This window comes from Cavia porcellus, unplaced genomic scaffold (genome assembly GCF_034190915.1).
Source record: "Cavia porcellus strain 051 isolate PalLab524CR breed Dunkin Hartley unplaced genomic scaffold, mCavPor4.1 scaffold_8, whole genome shotgun sequence".
In the NCBI taxonomy this organism is placed as follows: Eukaryota; Metazoa; Chordata; class Mammalia; order Rodentia; family Caviidae; genus Cavia; species Cavia porcellus.
In genome coordinates, this window is record NW_026947491.1 from 63,367,323 (window position 1) to 63,392,259 (window position 24,937).

Below are 24,937 nucleotides of genomic sequence, written 5' to 3' on the forward strand. Positions count from 1 at the left end.
AAATTTTTATTTGCTGGTTGTGCACTACATCTCTACATCTCTGTGTCTCATCTGTAAAATGAGGATGCTGAGTATCTTCTTTACATGGCTATTGTCACTATTTGATGATTGGAACACACGCAGTCACTAGAACAGTGGACCTGCTAACTACTCAAGAGATAAGAGCTCTTACAGAGATGAAATTACAAACTGGCATTACTGATTTGCTATCCTCCAGGCCATGAATTCTGTCTCTTTTCTCCATTCTTTGCCTGCTCTTCAATGCTCACATGCTATGTCGCAGACACAGACATTGCTGTGGCTCCTCACACATGTCACAAGGTTCTACCCTGCTATGTTTGTCACTATTCAGTTTTTTTCTATTGGATACAGTAGCTGACACACATTGGGAACTCAGTAAACAACAGCTAATCTTGTTTGTTGTTGTGAATGACACAGTAATGTGCAAAAGATTCATTGTGAGAGAGAAGCCCTTATGAGGCCATGCAGGTTAATAGCCAAATTCCTAGCTTTCCCAGGTTGACCTGTCTAATTACACACTATGATGGTAAGCTGTACAGCTTAGATAAGTAGCTTTTGAATTTCAGTTGTTGCAACAGAGCCATGTAAAAAAGAAAAGTTCTCAGGTCCCCAATGTGTAAAGTCAGAGGGTCTCTGATCCTATATTTTAAGTGTGAATTGGGAAACCAAAGATGCCATGCCAGAGTGCAGACCAAGACCTCTTGTTACATATCCTCTTTCTCCAGGGACTTCTGAGAAACTCTCAGGTTCTGGAATAGAACTTCAAAATCTAAGGCTAGAACAGTGGTGGACGATCCATGGCATTCATGCTGTAATGGGCCCTTTGTATCCTGAAAACTCTAAAAAAGGTTCATATCACTGGTCTAGACCATCCAACTTCATTTCAGTGGTCAAAAGCCTTGATAAAGAAATTTAAAAGCCTGCCCACCGTTCTGTTGGTCATAGCACAACATACAGTAACAGTTCTCAGACGGCAATAGTCAGTAAGGCCACCCATTTAAAAAGTCACAAAAGCATTGTATGTTGTGGAGTATGACAAAAACAGTCTGATGGACATAAAGGGCACAGAATGGAAAAAAACTCATGCCAATCCCTTGTTGAGTATTTATGGCACCCATTACAAATGTTATCCTTTCCTCTTTACTTACTCTTTTTCTCCCCCAAATAAAATTACATATCACTTACAAGCTTTGTAGATATGAAAGGCTATGTAATTTTCAGGGCCCAGTGCCAAATGTAAAAGAGATGTCTGTTGTTTAAAAATTATTAAGAATTTTGATGTACTACAGCAGAAGCAAACAAACAAACCAAAAACAAAGACTACGAAAAATAGCATGGAGAGCTGGAGACAATAGACAGTGCTTATCTAGGAGGCTCAAGGGCCTCAGTTCAATATCAGTACTGCAAGATACAAAACAAAATACTCCCCCTTAAGCCGGGACACAAGATCCAAAGACTTTGGAACAGAAATAAAAGGCATAACAGACATAATAAGAATACCTGAAGGAGAAGAGAGCAAAGCATAGAACTACCTAATTTTTGAGACAATAATGATTGAAAATTTCTCACAAATTAATGTCAAATGAAAAACCACAGATCCAGGAATCTCACAGAACACCAAATAGGATAAATTCCAAAAAAACCCTTGTACCTAAGCATATAACTTTTCACTGCAGAAAATCAATAATAAATTCCTGAGAAAAGCCCGAGAGGGACAAATTAACTTACAGAGAAACAAAGATTACAACAAGCAAACATAAGATCCACAAATTATTCATCATGATTGGAGCATAATCATGGAAAACTAAGTACTGAGATGATTTTTCTTTTTCTTCTTTCTTTCTTACTTTTTTCTTTTGCTTTTTGTTTTCAGTGCTGAGGTGGAACCCTGGGCCTTGTAAATGCTAGGCAAACACTGTACCACTGAGTTTGGCTCCAGCTCATTCAATGCTTTTGAGAACTGCAGACTTCTATTTTGTTTAAGCTTCTCATTTTGGGTTTTCTATTATTCACAGCCAAACCCAGTTGTAAAACTGCCTTTCAAAAGAAAGATAGGAGGAAGGAAACGGAGAGAGACAGAGACAGAGGCAGAGCCAGGCAGGCACAAATAGTCATTTCTTATAAAACACAACATTAAAACATTGCATCCTGCTTCATTACCATTGTTCTCTGGATTGTGCCTCATTTGGTAAATGCCTGCATTAAATTCTAGCATGCAGGTCCTGAACTTTAATAGCGCAGATGGTAACAATACAGATGTGATGTACAAGTCCACTCTCCTGGTGTTGTATGAGCTTCTAACTGGAGCACCCCAGATGCAGTCGGGCAAGGCGGTCTTGTGTGAAGTCTTTCACCCTACCTCGTGGCTGCAGAAGAATGGACCCTGGAATTTTTCCCAGGTGACTTTTGTAGAGCTGAACACCTAATGTGGACTCTCTTCCCTTGTTTTGAGCTCAGGGTCAATGTATGTTCTTTTTCTGCTTAAGCATGTGCACCACATGGTATCTGATCAATCCTATGCTGTATCTGCCTTCAGAGGAGTGGGAGAAGGGTGCACATAGCCAGTCTGCACCAGTGACTGGGAGAGACACGTGGCTGTGAGGGGCTGATGCAGAAAACTGAATCTGGTTTTTCTCTGTCTTCTGTCTATGTGAGTAAAACTTTGTTCCACCCTAGGCTTGACTATTTTGTGTTTCCTTTGGTGACTGAAATGCCAATGTGCAAAGGACAGACATATTTGGAGTCCTGTCCGGGGTTTGGTAATCAATGGAGAGTGCTGATTAACAGACTGAACAGACTCTGGCCAGGGTAAGCCACTGGAAACTCAGTCTGCTTTACTATAACTAAAACTTTTAGTTCTCTTTCAAATACAACTATGTGTTCTCAAACTGTTCTTTGGATACAATGTAGAACACAACTTCTACATGTCACAGCATTAGTGTTTATTGAATAAATGAAACTATGTATTTTATTGACAACCAATAACTATCTGAGCTGATCTTGAAAGCTACATTTACTGGATTTAACTGGTTTCTCTGCTTTTAGTTTTGCTCTTTTTAGTTTATTCTCTACAGTGTACTCAGAGTGACTTTCTGATATGATTAAGCATAATTTCTGATGATAAAGTTCAAAGTTGACACCACAGCATACAAGACATTTTGCAAGCTGCTGTTTTTATCCTCATCTTTCGTACTCTGACCAGTTAGACGTTCTTTTATTTTATCGCTTATTTTATTCTCTGGAATATTCTCCACGTCTCACTTCTAGTAGAGAATTCTGCTCTCTTTATTGATTTGGATGCTTTTGTTTTCTAGGAAACTCCCTTGTATTGGGTCAAGGGGTCTTCAACGTGCTTTTCTATTCTAACATTTATTTCCCTCATCACATTAAAACTATAATTGCCTTTTTAATAATAACAATACCCTCAACAAAAGCTCCATTTGAGCACAATTATTTCTTACTGTTCAATTCACGTTTAATGAATGAACAAATTTATATTCGCATCTGTCTGAATTCAAATCCAATGAATCCCAAATAAAAGTGTGGATTCAAATCAAGCCTCACTGGACACATATCTCCTCTCACTCCATCTAAAACCCAAGAGTAATAAAACATGGCATACTTGTCCTCACAGATCCAGAAACTGGTTTGCTGTAGGTTTTCCAGGAATCACCACTGACAGTTTTGACACTGAATTGATACGATCTCCCTGGACGAAGACCATACACAATGCGTCCTTCTGATTTTTTGTTGCTATAGGGATTGAAGATTGTGAGTGCATCTCTCGGGAGCCACTGCACCTCAAAGTCATTGTAGTCTGTCCAGTCTGGGGGTCCCTTCCAGGTGATGGCCAAGGATGTATTTGCAACATCAGCAAATGACAAAAGACTAGGAGGACTTGGGGCTGTGTGTAGGAGAAAAACAGAAAGTCACATAATTGTATCAGTACTCAACATATACAGATAAGATTATTGAATGACATCAGACATAGTTTAATGTACTTTGCAGGAAAGGACAATTTGGTAAAAAGGCAGTAGAAGCTTTAAGTTATACTATTTACTATGTAAAAGACACTGTCCTCAAGTGTATTATGTACCTTTAAATACTCATAATCAGAACTGCCTTACCAAAGTAGTGCAGAGCACAAATGTATCCTGAATGGATTGTAGGTGTGGGAAAATGTTGATTCCATTAGGTTTTGGGGTTCAAGGGTGGTGATTCATAGACAATTGTGCCAAGTTTTAGATGGCATTGATTGAACCCAGGATGTCATATAGATATTATCTATGTGAGCCCAAAATATAACCTTTAGGAATCATGGGTTATTGCAACATAATGATGATATATATCATTATCTCCACTTTACAGATATGAAAACTGAGGTTTAGAGATGTCCAATGACTTACCAGCTTCAAACAAGTAAGAGGCAGTGCTAGGCTAAGGATCTAGTTCTTTTCATTACAGTGTGTATCTGTCATCCACTGTAGCATAATGTCTTTGTAAAGGTTACTGCATAGCACGTTATTTTTAACTTTATTTATTATCAAAAATAATAACTTAAAATATCTTTAAATTAAAAGAGAGCTACTTTGCTCCAATTACTGGCCACTGGTGATTGGGTTTCTTACCTGTTCTGCCCTCTCCTGTGATCCTGTTGCTGAGATCTCCACTATGAGTCACCACACACAGTGTGTACTTCCTCCCGGGGACCAGGCCATGGAAACGCCACTCTGTCAGGTCTCTGTGTTTCCAGTTTTCCTTCTTAGTGCCATTAGGATTGTAGAGAATCAGCTCATAAAAGTCGAGATCCCCAGGGGCTGGCGTCCAGCTGAACCAAAGGCTGTCTGTCATATTCTGATTAGATCCCTTGAGATGGCTCACAGGGGCTGGGACTTAAACAGGAAAAAAAAGTTCTTAGTGAGAACAAAGCAGAGCCAAAGGCATTTTGGCCTGCAGGTGAGAATATAAAGTACGTTGAGCATACAGATGAGTGGTGTGTATTGCGGGGTCAGTGCTTACCTACATTTCAGGTTACTCAAATTGAGGGAGCTGTTGGCTAGTGATGTTGTACAAAACAAAACAAAAACAGGTGACACCTATATGCTTGTACTTTGATAAAGGAGTAAGATAATGTTTAATACTTCATAAATGTTTAATACTAAGCAAGTAACTTGTCTCTTAGAAAATGTTCATAAATGGTTCCATCTCCTACGCTGACCCATCCTGCTGGTAGCCACAAATCCCACAACGTCTCTCACTCTGAGTCTTTATTTCTTGTCCATTTGCTTTTTGACTCTCAATTTTTCCCCAGACTTTTCATCAAAACCTCATTTATGCACATCTATCAGTCACACCAGCACCCTCTCTGTGGGTACGTAAGCTTTGCTATTCTTTGGACAGTGAAGACTGATTTCTTTAGGGTAACTGTGTGCATTAAAGAGCAGACAAGGGAAGTGGGATGAGGGGACAGGTTGCTTTGGAAATGATAACATCCAGGCAGTTTGCTTCACGCTCCAAGTTTATCACTGCTCTTTTCCATCTTCTCCAAAAGACCTTTTGCTGATGCCCTTAGGATATGCTCTTCATATGACTCCTGCACCTTCATGTCTCGGCTGAAATGCCTTCTCTGTTTAAAGGGTTGTTTTGTCTTTCCAAGTCACTGTCTTGACATGTTTTAAATTTATTTCATAGAATTTAAGGTGTTCCAAAGTGATACCTCTCTACAATTTACCATTTTAGGTCTTCTGGTTTAATGTAGAGCTCTCTGAGATAAGGGGTCTTGTCTTCCTCGTTCACTGTCATATGCCAGTAAAAGATCCATGTGCTTGGCACATAACAGCACCCCAAAACTACTGTCAAACCACGATAAAATGTTGAATAGGAGAAAAAGGACTGAAGTTATGTAGAAGGGGGAGATTCCATTTCGTATTTACAACCCAGAGACCTCTCTCTCTGTGTCTCTCTGTCTTTTCTCCTCTCTGTCTCTGTCTCTGTCTCTCTTTCTCTCTCTCTCTTTCTCTGTGTATGTGTCTCTCTGTCCCTCTCTCACATTTCTTGACACTCTTCATTTTCTTTTTATGTACTACTAAGTTTTCAATTCATAGCAGTCATTTTGTTTGTCCAATTTGTGGTTGACCTACACTGGACTTGCCCCCTGTTTCATCTATTTCTTGTAGAAATCTGAAAAGCATTGATGGAATAGAACCACCATGGCTTACAACTTTCTGTGTAGTTTGCTGGGAAACAAGGAGCCAGATTAATTTTTCACCAAATCCTATGAGGCAAATAAATGAGGCAAAAGAGCAGAAGCCAGTGCAAAAACGCCACAAGTTATTCACAATCAAAGATCTAATCTAAGGCCAAAAATGTGAGGGTCACAAACTTCTAGCAAGTTACCCTTGGATCAAATAAGAATAAATCAAGGAAGAGCCATTGAAAATATTTCCTTGTATTCACCACTGCTTGGGTTTGAGCCTTACCTGTTCTGCCAAATATGAATGACTCATTAGACAGCTCCCCACTGTGAGTTACAATCACCATCTTGTACATTCGACCTTGTAGCAAGTTTTGGAAAGAGAAGCTCTGGACTAGTGGATCAACTTGTGCTCGTTCCTGAAGAGTTAGATCTGGGTTGTACAGAAAGATGTTGTACCAGTTGAGTTCGCCCTCTGAGGCAGTCCAGCTGAAGGACAGATGTCTAGTGGAGTTTTCTGTGATTCTCAGGTTGGTGACAGCTGCTGGGACTGGAAAAATAAAGGAAGAAAAGAATAGGACAGAGTTCCAGTGTGTCATTGCTGTACCCTTGGATTAATGCCTTGGTGGATGCATTAACCCAAAACATATGATCCCCGAATTAAAATAAGTTGGCCTCCCATGACTGTAAAAAAGCACCCTTTTTGAGAGTGCTTACTGCCTGTTGCTTGTATGGAGCACTGTAGGGGATCTTGGAAACAGCCCTTTCCAGTGAGTGTTCATGTCTGTGATCTCATGCTATTCCTAATGTAGGGTTCAGACAGGTACACAGGGTCCCTTCAGGAATTCCCCAGGCAAGATGGCCTGGGTTCACATTGACCAAGTCAACATGTCTATACACACCAAACTGCAGAACAAGGATCATGTGAATGAGGCTCTTGTTTTTCTCCTACAAACAGCCCCAAATCCTCCCAGTCTTTTGTCATTTGCTGATGTTGCAAATACATCCTTGGCCATCACCTGGAAGGGACCCCCAGATTGGACTGACCACAATGACTTTGAGGTGCAGTGGCTCCCCAAAGAGGCACTCACAATCCTCAATCCCTATAGCAACAAAAAATCAGAAGGACGCATTGTGTATGGTCTTCGTCCAGGGAGATCGTATCAATTCAGTGTCAAAACTGTCAATGGTGATTCCTGGAAAACCTACAGCAAATCAGTTTCTGGATCTGTGAGGACAAGTATGCCATGTTTTACTACTCTTGGGTTTTAGATGCAATGAGAATATCAAGTTCAATCTATATCTGAAAGAAGTGAGGTTTCATCAAACTTAATGTGGATGAGCCTGAAGTCATGGTGGCTGATCCCCAGTGGCTATAGGATCAAGTATGTTGAATGAGTGGCAGGAGCTGCACTCATAAAGGCTACTTTTACTGTGCTGCTCCCTCCTTAATGATGCCTTCCATAAGTCCTAATTCATATCCAATACAAATACAAAAGGTACTCATACCATGGAGACTGGAAAATAAGGAAATTTTGAAGTTTGCAAATTACTGATGCTGAAACTATTATTTTGTCTTAGTCATTTTCCTTATGCTGGGATAAGATAACTGACACTTGTAACTTACATGGGAGGCTTATTTTGGCTCACAGTTTCAGGAGTTTCAGTCACTGTTCATCAGGTTTAAATACAGAATCATCACAGTGGGAAGACTTGGGTACAGGGAAGGTGCTTATTCCACCGTAACCAGGAAACAGAGAAAGAAGAGAGGAAAACGGGGAGGGAACTGTGCCCTTCCAGCTCCTGCACCCAGTGACACATCCTCCAACCAGTTTGCAGCTCTTAACAATATATCAGCTCTGAAACCATTGGTGGACCAACCCACCCATGAGTATAGCACCTCTGAGATCCAGTCCCCTTTCCAAAGTCTGGCCTTTGAGTGTATGAGGCTTTGGAAGGGCATTCCAGATCCAAACCACAATAAAAATTATCCTCATAGACTTTTGTTTTGGTGTAGGATACATATTCATCTAATCTAGATGACTAAATATTTCTCTAATACTGAAAATTAGATCAGAGATTAACAGACTAAGTTCTTGAAAAAAGAACTGTAAGGAGAGGAGAGTGGGCGGTAACAAAGGGCAAAGCAAACAGAGAAAACTGGATTTAGGGATATGGAATGAGACACGAGGAAAGCCAAAGCCATTAAAAATATTTCTACTAAAACTTTTTATGCTAATTTCTGCAAGAAATGACCTACTTTCAGACTCCTGGAACATATGCTGCTTGATTCCTTGGACATCATGAGATGCCCATGGAAACAGAGTAGGACATCTGTTGATTTCATTTGGATTCTCCTTCTTTTACCCCAAATACTCTTTCCCTGGCTCTTTTGCACTTTCCCCTGTCCTTATTCCAATCCCTTAAAAGTTGCTATTTTCCATAACTCCATCCTTTTCCCCTTCTTTATTCTATAATACTAGTTAAACAATTAATTTTATTCTCTTTGTGGATTTAACTGACATTTTGGACCAAATCCTCATGTCCATCTCACTTTTCTTCTGAGCTCAGATCTATTTTTTTCCACCTGCCTATAGTTCTGTTTCTTTGCAATCATTCAGATATCTCCAGTTCAACATGGAACTGAACAGATTTCTCCTTGATTCTCATTCCTTTTGCTTCTTTTTTCCTTAGTTAATGACATTACCTTCCCCAGACACCCCAGGTAGAAACTCTGGAATCTACAATTCCTCCTCTTATAATGAACATAGCCATCATGTACCACCTTACCTAATGCAAAATATTTCTTTAATATAACCACTATTCCTTATCCGGATCCTGCATTGGTTTAGTTTTGGACTCTTACTATCCTTTATTTGCAGGTGTCTCAGGATCCCCATTACTATTCTAACTCTTTTTCTGCTCCTTTTCCCCACATACTCTGCATCATGTACACCAGCCTTTTTACTCTTCTTCTGATAGATCAGACATATATCCACTGAGGGTCTTGGCTGTACTATTGGCTCTGCTCAGTTGTCCCCCCCCCCAATATAAAACCATGAGTGTTGGGGAGACCCAAAAATACACAGTTCATTCTGGGGGAGTAAAGGGGAGGAATAGTCTTCAAAAAAAACCAGCAGAAGATATAGCTAATAGTGTATCAGTAATTAAAACCCCTATTACTCGCACCACTCTGCTTGGTTGGAACTTGTTTCATCCTAGTTTGTATACAAGCACTGGATCTGAGGGCACAGACAGCTGTCCTGAAGATATCAGGACATAGCACAGTGGTCATCTTTAATTTCCTATTAACTCAATCAGGGCTCTGCTCAGGGACACTCTTTGCCAGACAGTTGTATGGTCCTGTCACTTCTTTCAGATCTTTGCTTAAATAACACATCTCACTGAAGTCTTTGAGGCCTGCACTATCTAAAGTTATAACAGTCAGCACTTGCTGTCTCACTCTCTGGCTTTAATTTTCTTCTTGAATCTCTTGTATATTTTGCTCACTTTGCTTATTGCCCTTCTCCCTTACTAGCATATAAACTTCATGACTCTGAGAGTTGTTTTTAATTTACTTCTGTGTATCCCGCAATCAGAACAGTATAGTCACTCAGTAAATGGCAAAATTAATGGAACAATTTCTGGTAACTTCTCCATTCAATCCATCTTGCAATGCCATCTTCCTTATCTTTTGTAAGGTACAAATTGTTATTACAAAATGATTACTCTTTAGCTAAGATTGTATTGCTTTATCATTGCTTACAAATAAAGAAGAAGAAGAAGAAGAGGAGGAGGAGGAGGAGAAGAAGAGTAAGAAGAAGAGAAAGCAGCAGAAGCAGGAAAAGAAGAAGAAGAAGGAGAAGGAGAAGGAGAAGGAGAAAGAAGGAGAAGGAGAAGGAGGAGAAGGAGGAGGAGGAGGAGGACAAGAAGAAGAAGAAGAAGAAGAAGAAGAAGAAGAAGAAGAAGAAGAAGAAGAAGAAGAAGAAGAAGAAGAAGAAAAAGAAGACTCCCAAGAAAAGGCATGATTTTCCCTGCTATGGTTTGTGTCTGGATGTTCCCCCTTCAAGTGGTCATGGGGGAGCAGGCCTTTTGAAGGTAGCCGAGTCTAGCATCTGTGATTGGTTCATTGTCTATGCTGGAATTTGTGGCATGAGTGCTGCACCCAGGGATGGGTAGCTGGCATACAATATAAGGGAGGGGAAAAGACATGCTTTTCTCATTTTTCCTGTTTTTCCCTTTCCACTAACATTGCTTGTGGTCACCATGAACAGTTGCCCCTTAGCCACACATCACTCTGCCTTGGATCCAGCTGAGTATAGACTAAAACTTCCAAAAACTGTAAGCTAAATAAACTTCCCCTTTCTTTATTTTGGGTATCAAATATTTTGTCCCAGTAACAAGAAAAAGTGACCAACACAGAATTTGGTACCAGTGGAATGGGATCATTGTTGTGACTATACGTGACTGTGTGGTTCAAGAGCCTTTGGAAATGACTTGTGGGAAGAATTTAGAAAGGTTCAGAAATGTCACCTGAGGGAGTAGAGCTGGAACATCTTAGGTTGTTCTGTAGGGGAGATTCTGGTCAGAGCTCAGAAGACCAGAAAACCACTAAACACCAGGCTTAGGAAGTTTTTTTTTTTTTCCTGGGAAGGACTGCACTGGTCGTTGGACTCCAGACAATGCATGTATGGTTTGGCAGAGAGTTTGTCTGCATTTTGCTCATGTTCAGAGACTTTGCCTGAGATTGAGATGAAAGGCAGCAGATTAATTAATCTGGCAGAAGAAATTTCAAAGCAATTGAATGTATAGGTGGTGGCATGGTTATTGTTAGAGGCTTTTAGCCAGATTTATGTTGTGCATCAAGGCAAAGAACTCAGAAGAATGATTGAAAATATTGCAAGTTTGACCAGAAAGAAAGTTCTAGTAAAGCTTTTGACTGTAAGATAGGGTTAAGGTTTCAACTGCTGAGAAGGAACAGAAGAATAGAAAAGATGGCTTGGGGGTATCCCAGGAAGCAGGAAGTCTCCACCCTTTGCAGCCTCAAAATTGCAAAAGTGAAGACTTTGCTTCAAGGAGAAAGCTGCAGAGCTTCATATTCCAGAATGGTGGCAGCCACACTACAATCCAGAATGGTGACAGAGGCCATACAAGGTTTCAGAACAAAGGCAGCAGAGAGAATCTGTTCCTCATAATCAGGTTCAGAGTGCTCAGTGATCTTTGCAGTCAACCCCCACAGCCAAGAAAGAAGGAAACCTAGCTACTGCTCCAACTGGTAGCAGACCTCAGCATCATCCATGTGACCCTGGTTTTAGGCACATGCAGAATGCAAGAGGTCTGAGGTTAAGGCAGCTTCCACCTCAATTTCAGAAGGCCTGGGAGGCCAGGCAGTGTGTCCCTGAGAGGGCAATATGTGAAGCTGTGAGTGTGAGGTCAACAGTGCAGTAGAGAACTCAAAAGCTGGAAAAGCCAGGAGTATGGATTGTCTAAGGAAACCCTCAGGGAGGGAGCAAAGCCAGCCCCTCCCAGAGAGAAGCTATGGGAGTTACAACCACCAGAAGTGCTGTAGGTCCATGCAAGCCTTTTGGAAGTCACAATTTGCCACAGATTGCTTTGGATGTTCCACATGGAACTACAGGACTTAATTTTGGATTGCTAGATTTTGGACTTCTGTTGGTCCCAATCCTTTGTATCTCCCTGTTTATACCTTTTGGAATGGAAATTTTTATTTTGTGCCATTGAATGTTGGAAATGTTTAACTATTCATTTGTACAGGGGATCACAGCTAAGAGTTTGCCTCAACTCTCAAAAGAGACTTTGGACTTGGGCCTTTCAGCAGAACTGAAGCTGTTAGGATTTTGGTAACTCTTGGAGATGGCCTAAGCATTTTTTGCGTAAAGGATATGCATGATCTTTATGGGGTGGGCAGGAGGAGAATATTATGGTTTGAGTCTGGATGTCCCCAAAGCCTCATGCAGTCAAGGAGATAGGCTTTTAGAGTTTGTGGATGACCAATGGTCCAATGCTGGGATTACGAGTGTGAGTGCCACACACATTTGGATATGGCCAAATACAATATAAGGGTCTGAAAATCTTCTTTCTTCTCTTTCCCTTTTGCTCCTTTTGCTCTTGTTGCTTGTGCTGTTTCCTGCCACCATGAACTGTTGCTCCTCTGCCATGTGCCACTTCGTTCATTTTTAATTGAATATTTTGTTACTGAATTGTTTGAGTCCCTTGAAAATTCTGGAAATGAATCCTTTGTTAGATGAATTGTGTACAAAAATATTTTTTTATTGCTTAGGTTGTCTCTTCAGTCTAGAGATTAGTTCCTTTGGGTACGTAAGTTTCTTGGTTTGATAGAGTCTTGTCTATTTTTTGCTTTTGTTTCTTGTGCTTTGGGGTTGTATTCAAAAAAATCACCTGTACTGATGTCTTGAGCTTTTCTTCTATTAGCTGTTTCATAGTTTCAGGTCTTACGTTTAGAGATTTGATCCACTTTGAGTTTATTTTTAAGTAGGGACAGAGATAGGGGTCAAATTTCAATTTTTTGCTTTGCATATCCAGTTTTCTGAGCACCAGTCATTACAGACTTGTTCCTTTCTCCAATGCATGCTTTGGTACCTTTGCTGAAAATCAATTTGCTGCAAACATGTGAGATTATTTCTGAGTTCTCTGATGTATTCATTGGTGTATGTGTCTATTTATGCTGTCTTGAATACTATAGTTTTGTAGTATATTTTGAAGTCAAAGAATGTGACACTTCCAACTTTGTTCTTTTTGTTTAAGACTGCTTTGTCTATGGCTTTTACCTTCTATATGAACTTTAGGAATTTTTTTTCAGTTTTGTGAAGAATGTCATTGATATTTTGGTGGGGATTGCATTGAATCTATAAATTGTTTTCGGTAGTGCAATCCCTTTAATGTTATTTTTTCAATCCATGAACATGGGAGAATTTTCCATTTTTTTGTGTATCTTCTTCAATTTTTTTCATCAGAATTTCATAACTTTCATTATGGAGGTCTTTCACTTCCTTGGCTGAATTTACTTCTAGGTACTTTATTTTCTTTGTAGCTACTATGAATGGGATTCCATTCATGATTTCTTTCTTTGATTACTAATTATTGTATATTGATTTTACATCCTGCAACTTTACTGAATTTATCAGTTCTAATAGTCTTGGTGGAGTCTTCGTTTTTCTATAGATAGAATCATATCATCCACAAACATGAATAACTGAGTTCCTCTCTTTTTTATTTGTATGTCTTTCATTTTTTTCCTCTTGCTTAATTGTTCTGGCTAAGACTTCTAGTACTTGTTGGAATAAGAGTGGTGAGGGTAGATATCTTCTTGCTTTTTCCAGATCATGGAGGAAAAATTTCACTAGTAAGTATGATGTTTGTTAAGTTACAGAAAGTTACAGAAAGTCTTGATTATATTGAAAAATGTTCTTGTTATACAAATTTGTTCAGAATTTTTATCTTGAAAGGATGATAAATTATATTTTTTCTACACTTGTTGAACTAATCTTTGTTTTCTCATCATTTTGTTCATGTGATGTATTACAGTCATTGATCTGTTTATGTTGAACTACCATTGCATCCTTGAAATATATCCCAATTGATCATGACAGATTATATTATTGCTCTGCTGTTGGTAGAGTTTGCTAGCATTTTGTTGAGAATTTTTGCATCTGTGATGTTGGTCTACAGTTCTCTCTTTTTTGTTGTTGTTGAATCTCTGTCTATTTCATTATTAGAGTAATTCTGGTCTGTAGAATGGATTTGGATGCATTTCTTCCTTTTTAGATTGTTAGAATACTTTGAGAATTGGTGTTGATTCCTCCTTGCTGAGGGTAGGGGCCACAAGTGGCTGCTCTCAGGGGAAGATGGACACAGGGAATGACAATAGTAGAAAACTAAAGCAGTGGGCTTTTACTCCTGGTGGCACTGAGGGCCCAGCTGCAGCTGACCTCAGCGTGAGGCAGTTGTAGAGAACTATGGAGCCGTCTCTAGAGTGCTCAATTTCTGTCCGGGCACAGAAGTCCTTAAACATGACAGAGCAGGGCAGGAGAGCAAGGAAAGTGACATAACAGTAGATACTGAGGTTGGAGTGATGCTGTAGCTACAAGGTATCAAAGCCAAGGAAAGTGGCATCTCCAGAAGTTGAAAAAGGTAAGAAGTGGACTCTTCCCTAAAAATCTCTACAATATGCATAGTCCTGCTGACATGTGACACCTTGATTTTAGTCTATTTTCAGACTTTAACTTATCATATTATTAATAGTAAATTTCTGTGGTTTTGTGCTGTTAACTTGATGGCAATTTCTATAGCATCTATAGGATATTAACCATACTAGTTTAATAAAAAAAATCTGAGTTGGAGTGGGGTGGGTGACAACTTGTATAGCTGGACAGCTGATGTGGAAGAGCTAAGTAGGGAGGATGTTCCTGATGTGTCAAGAGATCTATATGTTATATCATCATCCAACACTGCTTCATCCTTCCCACCTTATGGTTTTTATACAGCAGTATACAAGGAGATATCTGGTACACAATGTTAAGTTACACTAATTACCTGTTCGGCCTTCAGCTTGGGCTTCCTTGCTGAAGAGACTTCCACTGACAGTTAGGATTTGTATCTTGTATTTCTTGCCTGGTGTTAGATCTTCAAATTTGTGCTGCTTAGCGGTGGCTGGCTCTGAGGTGTTGCTCAGAAGGACCCCATTTTCATTCAGAAGCAGGATATCATATCTTTCTGCCACACCAACGGCTTTTTGCCAACTTACTACTAAGGAATGACTGCTATATGCATTGTCTGCGCTTATTCCCTGGACACATGCTGGAACTTTAAAGAAACAAAGAGAAGCAACAAAATTCTATCACTTATGGTAAAGTAATTGATTGAGAAAAACTCTTAAACAAAATCAAACCGAATTAAGTTGAACTCCTCATCTCCCTGCCCTTCTATCTTTTGCTTCTTTCTTTTGGCTCAAGTCAGAAACAACGATTGTCACTGTCATCCTTCCATATATACAAGCCTTAAAGTTTCTGTGTCCTTACTCTTTCTTCCTTTGAACGTCTCTCCTCTCTCCTTTTCTCCTGTCTCTATATTAGGGCCATGATAAGGGTTGCATACATTACTGCAAAAGTCCTCACCTATCTCACACTTCATTACTCACTGCTTTAAATTCTGTGCCGCACATAGCATATGCCCACGGTGATTCCATGGTAAGGGCACCTCAGTGGCTCCCTGTAATTCTAAAACACCTTGCCAGTTGCACAAGGCCCTTCATGACTTGACTTATCTACTCACTTGGACACATGGTTTACATTCTTTAGTCTAACAGATTAAATGGTATGTGTTTTCTCCCATGTCTAGATCTTTGCTTTTTTTCTAAATTAAGTCAACTTGTATTTCACCTGGAAGACTTCTTGGTCTCCGTGTAAGTATCAGAATGCTTCCTTGACTCTTTTTCTTTGTTCCCATAACATCACAAGCTTGTGTAGTAATTGCCTGTTTACTTCTCTATCCTCTTTACTAAATTCTAAACTTCTTAGGTTTGTGCCATCTAAGAAATATTGTATTACAGAAGTTAGGGAATGGGGTTTGAGCGAGATGGACCTAGATTTAAATTATAGCTCTAGTTCTTATTACATGTAAATGTGGTGATGTTTAATAAACGCTTGGGGTCTTATTTTACTCATCTGTAACATGGACACAATGATCTCTATCTTGCAGTATAACCAGATGTCATGCATTTCATAGGTACTTCCTTTTTGTTTTAAAAATAATATATTAATAATGTCATTGGCATTAAGAAACAGACACAGTTCATTTGATACTTATCACAGGCACAGCAGATGGCAAGATATTATCTTTTCCTTAAGAAATAATTTTGAGAAAACAAGAACTCTTGAAAGGTATATAGTTATAGAAATCTTCTTGTTAAAATTAAAAATTTATATCCTTTAGCAAGCATAAAAATATACTCAAGTGATTTGTTTTCCACTTACCTGCATTTGTTTTGAAAATTGCTATTAAGAAAAAAATGTGAAAGGCTCCTGAAAGGCTGAGAACTGTATCAACTTGGGAGGGCTAAGGTTTGAACTTTCAGATTTGTACGCAGTTAAACTCACTCACTGGCCTATTACAGGAAGCCATGGAGCATTCTACCATATGGCCCTTCTCCAGGTGGACGCTCACCTGTCCTCCCAAAACCATCTATTTGGTTCTGCAGGGACCCGCTAACTGAGGCAATCACAATCCGGTACTGCTCCCCAGCCTCCAGTCTGTGAAACATGTGCTCCGAGACATGCTTGGGGATGGTCTGAAAGTCAATCTTCTGATTCTGCCTGAATGCGGACACCACGTAGGAGTCAACGTCCCCACTGCCAGGGGTCCAGGTGACCATCAGGCTGTCTGTTGCTCCCTTGGGAGTAATATGAACATTTTTGACAGCGCTAGGCACTGAAAAAAAAGAAAAAGAAAAGAAGAAGAAGAGACAAGTTTAAATAAAATTATTTAGAGAAGTAAAAATTTATAACAAAAGTTTTCAAGCAGGGCTGGGGATATAGTTGCTCAGTGGCAGAATGGTCCCCAAACACTTGCAAGCACTGGAGAGAGAGAGAGAGAGAGAGAGAGAGAGAGAGAGAGAGAGAGAGAGAGAGAGAGAAAGAGAGAGAGAAAGAGAGAGAGAGAGACAGACAGAGAGACAGAGACAGAGAGATAGAGAGACAGACAGAGAGACAGAGACATAGAGACAGAGAGACAGACAGAGAGACAGAGACAGAGAGAAAGGAAGAGAAGGAGAGACGGAAGAGAGTGAAGGAGAGTGAGTTGTCATGCTTTTCTACTGAATACATGTGAAAGAAAAGGTATCAGTTTGCCATTTTTCTCTGACCTTGCTGCCTAAACTGCAGTTGATGGGGGAACATTTAGAGAGGGCAATCAAAGCCAATTAGTGGAAATGAAGAAGGCCACTAATGTAGCAAGGGGCTAAGTAGATCGCCTCAGTCTAAGTCTTGTTTACTCGTTTCCTAGCTGTGTAACTATACGTACATTTTTGAACCTCTATACAATTTTAGTTTCCTCATAAGAAAAAACGGCAAAGATATAGTAACCTCACACAGAGTTCTGAGGATTGAACAGAATGTAGATCTACAGTGCTTTGCTGTGGCTCACGGTAAACTATTTTGGTACATACTATTACAATAACACTCCCAAGAGACTTTCAACAAAGTGACACCCATATAAAAAGAGTCACTTATTAAAATATAATAATCTGTGTACCCCTCAAGTACCAGCTATGTGGCAACTCAATGCTACGTTTCTGAAACTCTGTCTGCCTCCACCATATCATACTGGTTTTTTGTTATTCCACTTAAACAATGTCATTGTCACTATCAAGATACCCTTCTCCCTTTTGACATGTCCCTTTATTTATTTATTTATTGGTACTGGGGATCGAACTCATGACCTTGCACTTGCCAGGTAGGTGCTTGTACCACCGAGCTAAATCCCCAGCCCTGACATGTTCCTTTAAATCTCTATTTAAATACCTGGATCATCCAACATCATCAGTACACCAGTATATCTGTGCTGGTTCAAGAACAATATTTCAAATTACCCGTTAAGCCTTCAGTGAAGGCTGACTGCTGCACATCTCCACTGATGGTCAACACCAGAATTTTGTACTGGCGCCCTGGTGTTAGGGAGGTGAACTGAAACTCGGTTGCGGTATTTACAAGGTGAAAAGAAGGAAATACTTTCATGTCATTGAAGAGCAGCTGGATCTCATACTGGTCCACGTCCCCATCAGCTGGTGACCAAGTCACATGCAGGTCCTCAGTGCTCCTATTTTTCAGTGTTAGATTCTTCACAGGCTCGGGGACTAGGGAGAAAATCGAGAAGGCACTTCAGAAACGGAACTGATCAGAGCTTAGCTGCACATGATAACTTATGAATCACATGCAAGGAACCAGCAAACATCTCTCTTGCTCAAACAAAACACATGACCTATTTCATCAAAATTAAACCAGAAGAATTGGAAGCAACCATTAAAATTGTGAGTTTTGGCCGGGGGTTTAGCTCAGCAGCATAAGTGCCAGCTTGGTAAACATGAGGTTGTGAGTTCAATTCCCGGTACCAAAAATAAATAAATAAATAAAATAAAATAAACTTGTGAGCTTTTTCCTGACAAAAATCCTATATTCTACATGTTGACAGAATGTAATTATGAAAGGTGTTAACAGCTTAACTATAAGATAAAACAAGTTTAGAATTTTAATGCCACAATACAGGAAGGCAGGGAAGAAAACTGAAATATTTGACCTTCTTTCTCCCTCGTCATGCTTGCCTTTACTTACCAATAAATACTCTGTAATGATATGCCTGACAGTGTAATTCGCTAATCAGTAAGTAAAAAATATTCAAGGTTGAGATAAATTAGTTACTCAGTGACTTCACGTTTAGTCACTTTGCAATCATGCCACTTACTTGTCCTCCCATTTCCTTGTTCACTGGCTTCATATTGTCCACTTTTTGTACTAACAGTGATGCTGTACAGACGTCCAGGGACAAGCTGAACGAATACACACTCGGTCTCTAACTTTGGAATGCTTTTGGTTTGAATGAAGTTGTTTTTGTTTTTAATGGTGACTTCATAGTGATCGAAGTCACCTGTGGCATGCACCCAGGACACCTTCAAGTAGTCACTCCTGGCTGAGTTGCTGACACTGACTCCCTGGACTTTGTTAGGAACTGAAAAAGAGAATAGAGAACAGTGACAGATTTAGTGATTCTGAGTGAGCAACAGATCACAGATGACAATGGAGGACAACAGGAGAAAATAACTAGATTTTTAATGTGTAATTTTAAAGAAAAATCTTTTACTTCAAATTACAAATTTCTGGAGGGAAAATATTATCACACTGTTTGAATTGATTAAGCAGAACTTTTAACAGAACCTGAGGGATGTATCCACAGCCTATTGTTTGCTTATACAATATGACACATATAAGATGGAGCATTAGACAAGATAATTGATGATTAACATGAATAAGGTGAAAATATTAATAACTGCAATGTATTTTGGTGACTCAAGATGATATTAAAAAGCTACCAAAAAAGTATAAATACCCAAAGTAAAAACAGAAGAAAACATGTAAGGCTAATCAATACATAATTATTTACACTGGAAAACACTGGAAAGACATTCAAGACCACAATGATACCACTTGTATTTATCTGAAAATTAAAAATTTAAGGTCTGGTAAAAGTAAGTATAGCAGAGGATGCCTCTCCATTGGAGCCTTTCCATTGACTAATGTATGTTACATTACATAACAATGTAATTAATTTTATATTAATACAATATTATGTAATAGTGAATATTATGTAATAGTCTTAATTAATTTCTTATTAATTCAAAATCAAAGTATAGATTTCTTGCCCTTAACATCAAAACAGAAAAATATGATTGAACTTGAATCAATATAACAACTGAAAAATCTAAATCTAAAGAAAGCTCAAAAGATTACATATTGAATAAAAATAATTTTTATTTGCTAAAGCAACTATAAAATTAAAACTCTATAGTTTCAGGCCTGTACAGAGTGGCAATCAGACTATGCAAGACGGAGGCAAAGGGGGATGAACATGAGTTGAGATGTTGGTGACCGTGGGTGACTTAGTGAGGTGGGAACAATGTAATTTTATGCAGATTATTGTCAAGATCCTAGCTTTCTTTTCCGGTAGTGATTCCTTACGTACATTTTGAATTATAAAAAATTACTAACTAGATGACTTAAAAATAAAACTAAAAACTGATATATAGTTTTCTGAATGAAGAATTATGATTAATGCTATTTTGGGTATCTGAGGCTTCTTCTAATAAATATCTAACAAACAGTTCTGTGTACCTATGCTTTTCTCCTCAATAAATAAATAGGTAAATTCGTACTACTAGGAACACTGTAAAATAAGACAATTCTATATTTAAAAAATGATGTTAAACCTATTCTGATAGTTCATTTAGTACCAAATTTGATTCATCAGATCACAGATTCATTTCTCTTTGGGTATAATGAGATATTATAAATATTAATAAGGTGCTAAAAAGAGGCATGATCTCAGATCTAGGGTGCATACTACTGTCCTAATATTAACACAGATCTGTATAACCTCTGTATGTGTCTAGTACACATTAAATGATTTCTGTTCTGACCACTTACGAACTTGTGTTCATATCTTCTACTTGCCCCCAAATCATGAAATGATTCAAAAATTTCAGTATTTGGGTATCTTACTACATTATAATTCTTTCTACACTTACAAATTGTAATAACAACTTTTGTTGGATTCTAGTTACTGACTGATTTGCATGTTATAATGTAGCTCACCACAGGCTTGGGGCAAAGACAGATAAGCTTTCGGCAAAATATTTGCCTGAAACCAATTACAGTGTTGCTAGAAGTTAGACACTGCAGAATTAAGAGGAAATTATGAAGTGACATTGTGTGTATGGGCTAAGAAATGTCAACGATTCAGGCAATTTACTGTAGGTACAACAATTATTAGAGGGAGTAAAACTAGACTGAATCATATCAGGTCACTAAAGAGCTCTCCAGGTGGAACAGCAGTAATTTGTGAGAACTGCCTTGCAGCACGAACAGATGACATGATACAGAACTAGAAATATTGGCATTTTCACCCAAAATTTAGAAGAAGAACATTAGAAAAGGAAAGGGACATTAAGATAATCAGCCAAAATCAACAAGACAGCAACTCAGACATGACTCTCCAGTTAAAATCATTGGTTCCCATGTATCATGCACCAAATCTAAGTTCGTGCTGGTAGAACAAAAGGTTGCTTTGAATGGATTTCTTTCCTTACACTTGGAAACAACCTTAGCAAAAGAACCTTGCAATATTGAAGACATATGAATAGGGAACATTCCTGAATTGATGCTGTTAGGAAACACAGGGCTACCAATTGGGTAACGCAGCCTTTAATTTCTAGTGATTTTCAGGCTCCAAGTTGATCAATACAATACATTGACGCCATTGACTTCAGACTGCTGTGTAAGTGGAAATCAGATTTGCAGATTTAAGTCATTATTGTGATCAGCAGTAAAATCAGACCTTAAATTGTAGGAAAGTAGGAATAATCTCTGCATCCCTAACAAGTGCTTTCTGGTGTAGATGATGTAATGGCTGAGCCTTTACATCAAGGCTGCTACGCTTTTCAGTGTTGGCATTATGTAATAAAATAAGGCAAACTTTCTACACTTTGGAGAGTGTGCTCAGAAACTATAAAGTCTAGACTTCTCCAAAGAAATGCACAAACATTCCTTATCCTCATTAACACTGCGTATAACTTCAGGAGTTACTGCATGTCAAAAGCCCACCCAACGGCCACCAAGTGAGAACCCTGACCTGACCTTTGGTTATTCATTCAGCAAATACTTGCTGAGTGCCTGCTAAGCCCCAGATTCTATGTTAGGTAATAGGATAATGTCAATTGTCCCGGATCCTTATGGAAAAAGGACATTTTTAAAGGCAAAAAAGTCAATGCAGAGCCCAGTAAAAAGACTTGATAAAACATTGAGGTTAACCTTAAGCAGAAAACCTTCAAGTCAACCCCATAAAGCATAGATACATTGGGACATGGCAGCTATCTATATTTAGTTCTTTCTAGCACATCAAAGACCCGGCATTCATTTGCTAAGAGTTTTGCTCCCTAGTCTCAGAACTGTAAGGGTTCACAGTTTCACCTTATGTGAAAAAAGATAAATAGTAGTCTTGACCAACACACATTTCAGGGAAGATTTTAGCACAGAAACATTTGTAGGCTCTTGAGTCAATCAGAAAACGATTTAAACTCAGGATTTGGAACTTGCAGGCTGTTTAACATGGTAGACAGTTGGGCAAGTTACTTAACTTCCTTGACCCTTCCTAATATATAAAATGGAAATCATAATAACTACTTCACCGAGGCATTCATAGGGTTAGTTACTGTCTGTAAAGCCAGTTACTAGAAACTACTCCCTAAACAGCAATACTTGCAACATTGTTTGAATATAATATGAATTCTAGCCATAAAACCTGTGCAAATCTTCCTGGAAAGGTAATATCCAGTTACCTAAGGAGTTTCACAATACAAAGGCTTCACAGTTTTGTGATCTCATCTGCCTTTTGTGCTATTGTCACGGGACTAGTGCATCTCTGTGATGCCCTGAGCCATGTGTCTAGTTAGTTCTTATGGATCTCTGCACCGTTACGCATGCTCACCTGTTCGCTCTTGGCCGAAGGAATGATTTTCATACTTGCCACTCTTGGTCGTTATGGTCACGTTGTAAAGGCGGCCTGGGGTGAGGGAGCTAAAGGAACATTCACTGACAGATTTGGCAATCACAAGGGACTGAACCACCTTGTCATCGTGAGAGAGTGTCACCACATAGTTATCCACATCACCAGGTGCCGGCAGCCAGGAAACGCTGAGGTAGTCATTTCGGCCTAAATTGTTCACCATCACTCCACTGACACTAGAAGGGACTATGGTTTTAAAAGAGGAGAAGATATAAAAAGAAAAACACAGTCAAAGTCTGAGTCATATATTGTGTTCAACAAAAACTATGGACTAAGGAGATGTGCTCTGATTACCTAAGAGGTCAAGGAAGAGTGAGAATGTCTTATTAGCTTCTGGAAGCTGAGTACTCTTACATCAGGAGGATATGCAAAACAAAAATGAAAGGAGGCCTTTTGGGCGCCTCATAAATATGAGGACCCTATCACTACATCTTTAGGATTTGCTTTGTGTGAAATATTTAAGTGGGAGCATTTTTATTTGAATGAATTCAGAGGTTCCCTGAGAAAGGAAACAAACATCTTAAGAATCCAAATGAATCAACTTGAACCAAACTCAACAACAAAGCCAAGATGTTTAAGGGGAAAAGTGAGAAATGAAATAGCTTTCCTAAAGATCTTAGATTTTGGGATATCTTTGCTCTTCACTTAATGAGGTTATTCACTCCTGGGGAAGTAACAAAACAACTAACAAAACTAGTTGAATTGCTTTCCCTTTGCAAAGCATTTCCTGCCCTCTAGTGGCAAGAAATAAGCCTTTTAAAAGAGCCTATCCTGGGCACAGTTTGGAATCTGGATCAAAGGGGCAGAGGTAGCTATTCTGGAGATAATGGGCTTTCTGATGGCAAGCCTAATTATTTGCTTACGTTTCTTGGGGATTAACACACAGGCACTTACTGAGAACCTTCTACTTGTCAGCTGTACAAAAAATGGGAAAAGCTTGCATGCTTTTTAGGAGCTCCCTGGCTAAAAAATATACAGACGGCAAGTTAGCAAATTGTTGTGTTGAATGAAAGTTGCACTATGTATTGGAGATAAGTGTCTAATAAATACTGCCACTAGCAAACAAAGAATGACATCTTTCAGAATATGAAATTTTGAATATGCATTATTGGTTTCACCATCAGCTAACTTTAGCTGATTATTTTTATACAGTTGCTAATATTAGTTCGTTACACATAAAGGACAGGATTTGGTTGTATCACTTCGGAGAATCCTTCTAATCTTCATATGATTTGATTTTGTGAGTTAAGCCCCAAAGTCTTGTCTTACACCAAAAGTTACCAACAGCACCCTATTCAGCAATTCAGCTAATGCTTCTATATTTTATGGTCATTTCCTAGATATAAAGTTAAACTTTTATCCATAAAATTTGTGTGTTGGTATATTTATATCCTTCCTTCCTTCCTTTTCCCCAATATCTATACATTCCATTATTAGTCTTAAAATAGTTTCCTTTGTTTTGTAAAACTGTTGGAAATATTTGTAACTACCAATATTTTATTAGAAAAGATACAATTAGTAGAAGTTTTGTCAAAAATATAGCTTACATGTTTCAGAAAAATATACACAAAATCTGCGTTTTTTTCTCTAGAATGAGCATTTTTCATATTAAAGTTAGATTTAGTGAACATATATATTTAGTTTTAAATATTTACCATCTTATCTAGGCTAGGAGGATTTAAACGTTTCAACTCTGGAAATACGTGAAATATAAAAAACACTTTTAAAAAATTTTCTATGTTGACCAATATTTTTGTATTTCAAAAAGTGGCAGGCAGGTGGTTTAGCTCAATGGCTTAAGCACCTGCCTGGCAAGTGTGAGGTCATGATTTCTATCCCTGATATCAGAACAAACCACCACCAACAACAACAAAACCACAAACAAAAAAGTGGCAAAGATTACCAAAGCTTTAGCTATAACCTTAACTAGATGCTTTTTGAAATCCCTAGTTATTATGCATTTGTAGTAGCATTCCATTTTCCCATAATGCTTGGGTATAATAATGTGTGCTTATATTTATTCATATTTTGTGCTTTCCTGACAACTTTTTGATCATTCTTCAAATCCACCCCCTTTTGTCTTTTTGAGACAGGGTCCTCCTATGCAGTTCAGGCTGGCCTTGAGCTCACTTTGAGCCTAGGCTGGTCTCAGACTTGCAGTGATCTCCCTGCTTCAGCCTCCTGAGTGCTGGGATCACAGGTGTGTGCCACCATGCCTGGACACTTTCCCTTTTTTGATGCTTCTACCATATAATTTGAGTTAAATATTAATGCCTCTTAAAATATAGGTAAAATAATTATAAATCCCATTTATTTCAAATACACACTTATTTCACTATATTACTTTAGTATATC

General features: G+C 38.7%; 1 protein-coding gene across 5 annotated transcripts in view; it reads right to left on the reverse strand.

The window, feature by feature from the left end:
* Ptprb (protein tyrosine phosphatase receptor type B) overlaps positions 1-24,937 on the reverse strand; it is a 128,613-nt gene that overhangs the window by 41,003 nt on the left and 62,673 nt on the right. For all 5 annotated transcript variants that reach the window (XM_013159195.3, XM_003475922.5, XM_063255139.1 and 2 more), the window contains 8 exons: positions 22,505-22,768; positions 18,710-18,973; positions 17,841-18,104; positions 16,418-16,681; positions 14,789-15,058; positions 6,501-6,764; positions 4,650-4,913; positions 3,644-3,925 (listed from right to left, as the gene is read on the reverse strand). In XM_013159195.3, coding sequence (XP_013014649.2) covers positions 3,644-3,925; positions 4,650-4,913; positions 6,501-6,764; positions 14,789-15,058; positions 16,418-16,681; positions 17,841-18,104; positions 18,710-18,973; positions 22,505-22,768 — 2,136 coding nt within the window. The remainder of the gene's footprint in view (positions 1-3,643; positions 3,926-4,649; positions 4,914-6,500; positions 6,765-14,788; positions 15,059-16,417; positions 16,682-17,840; positions 18,105-18,709; positions 18,974-22,504; positions 22,769-24,937) is intronic.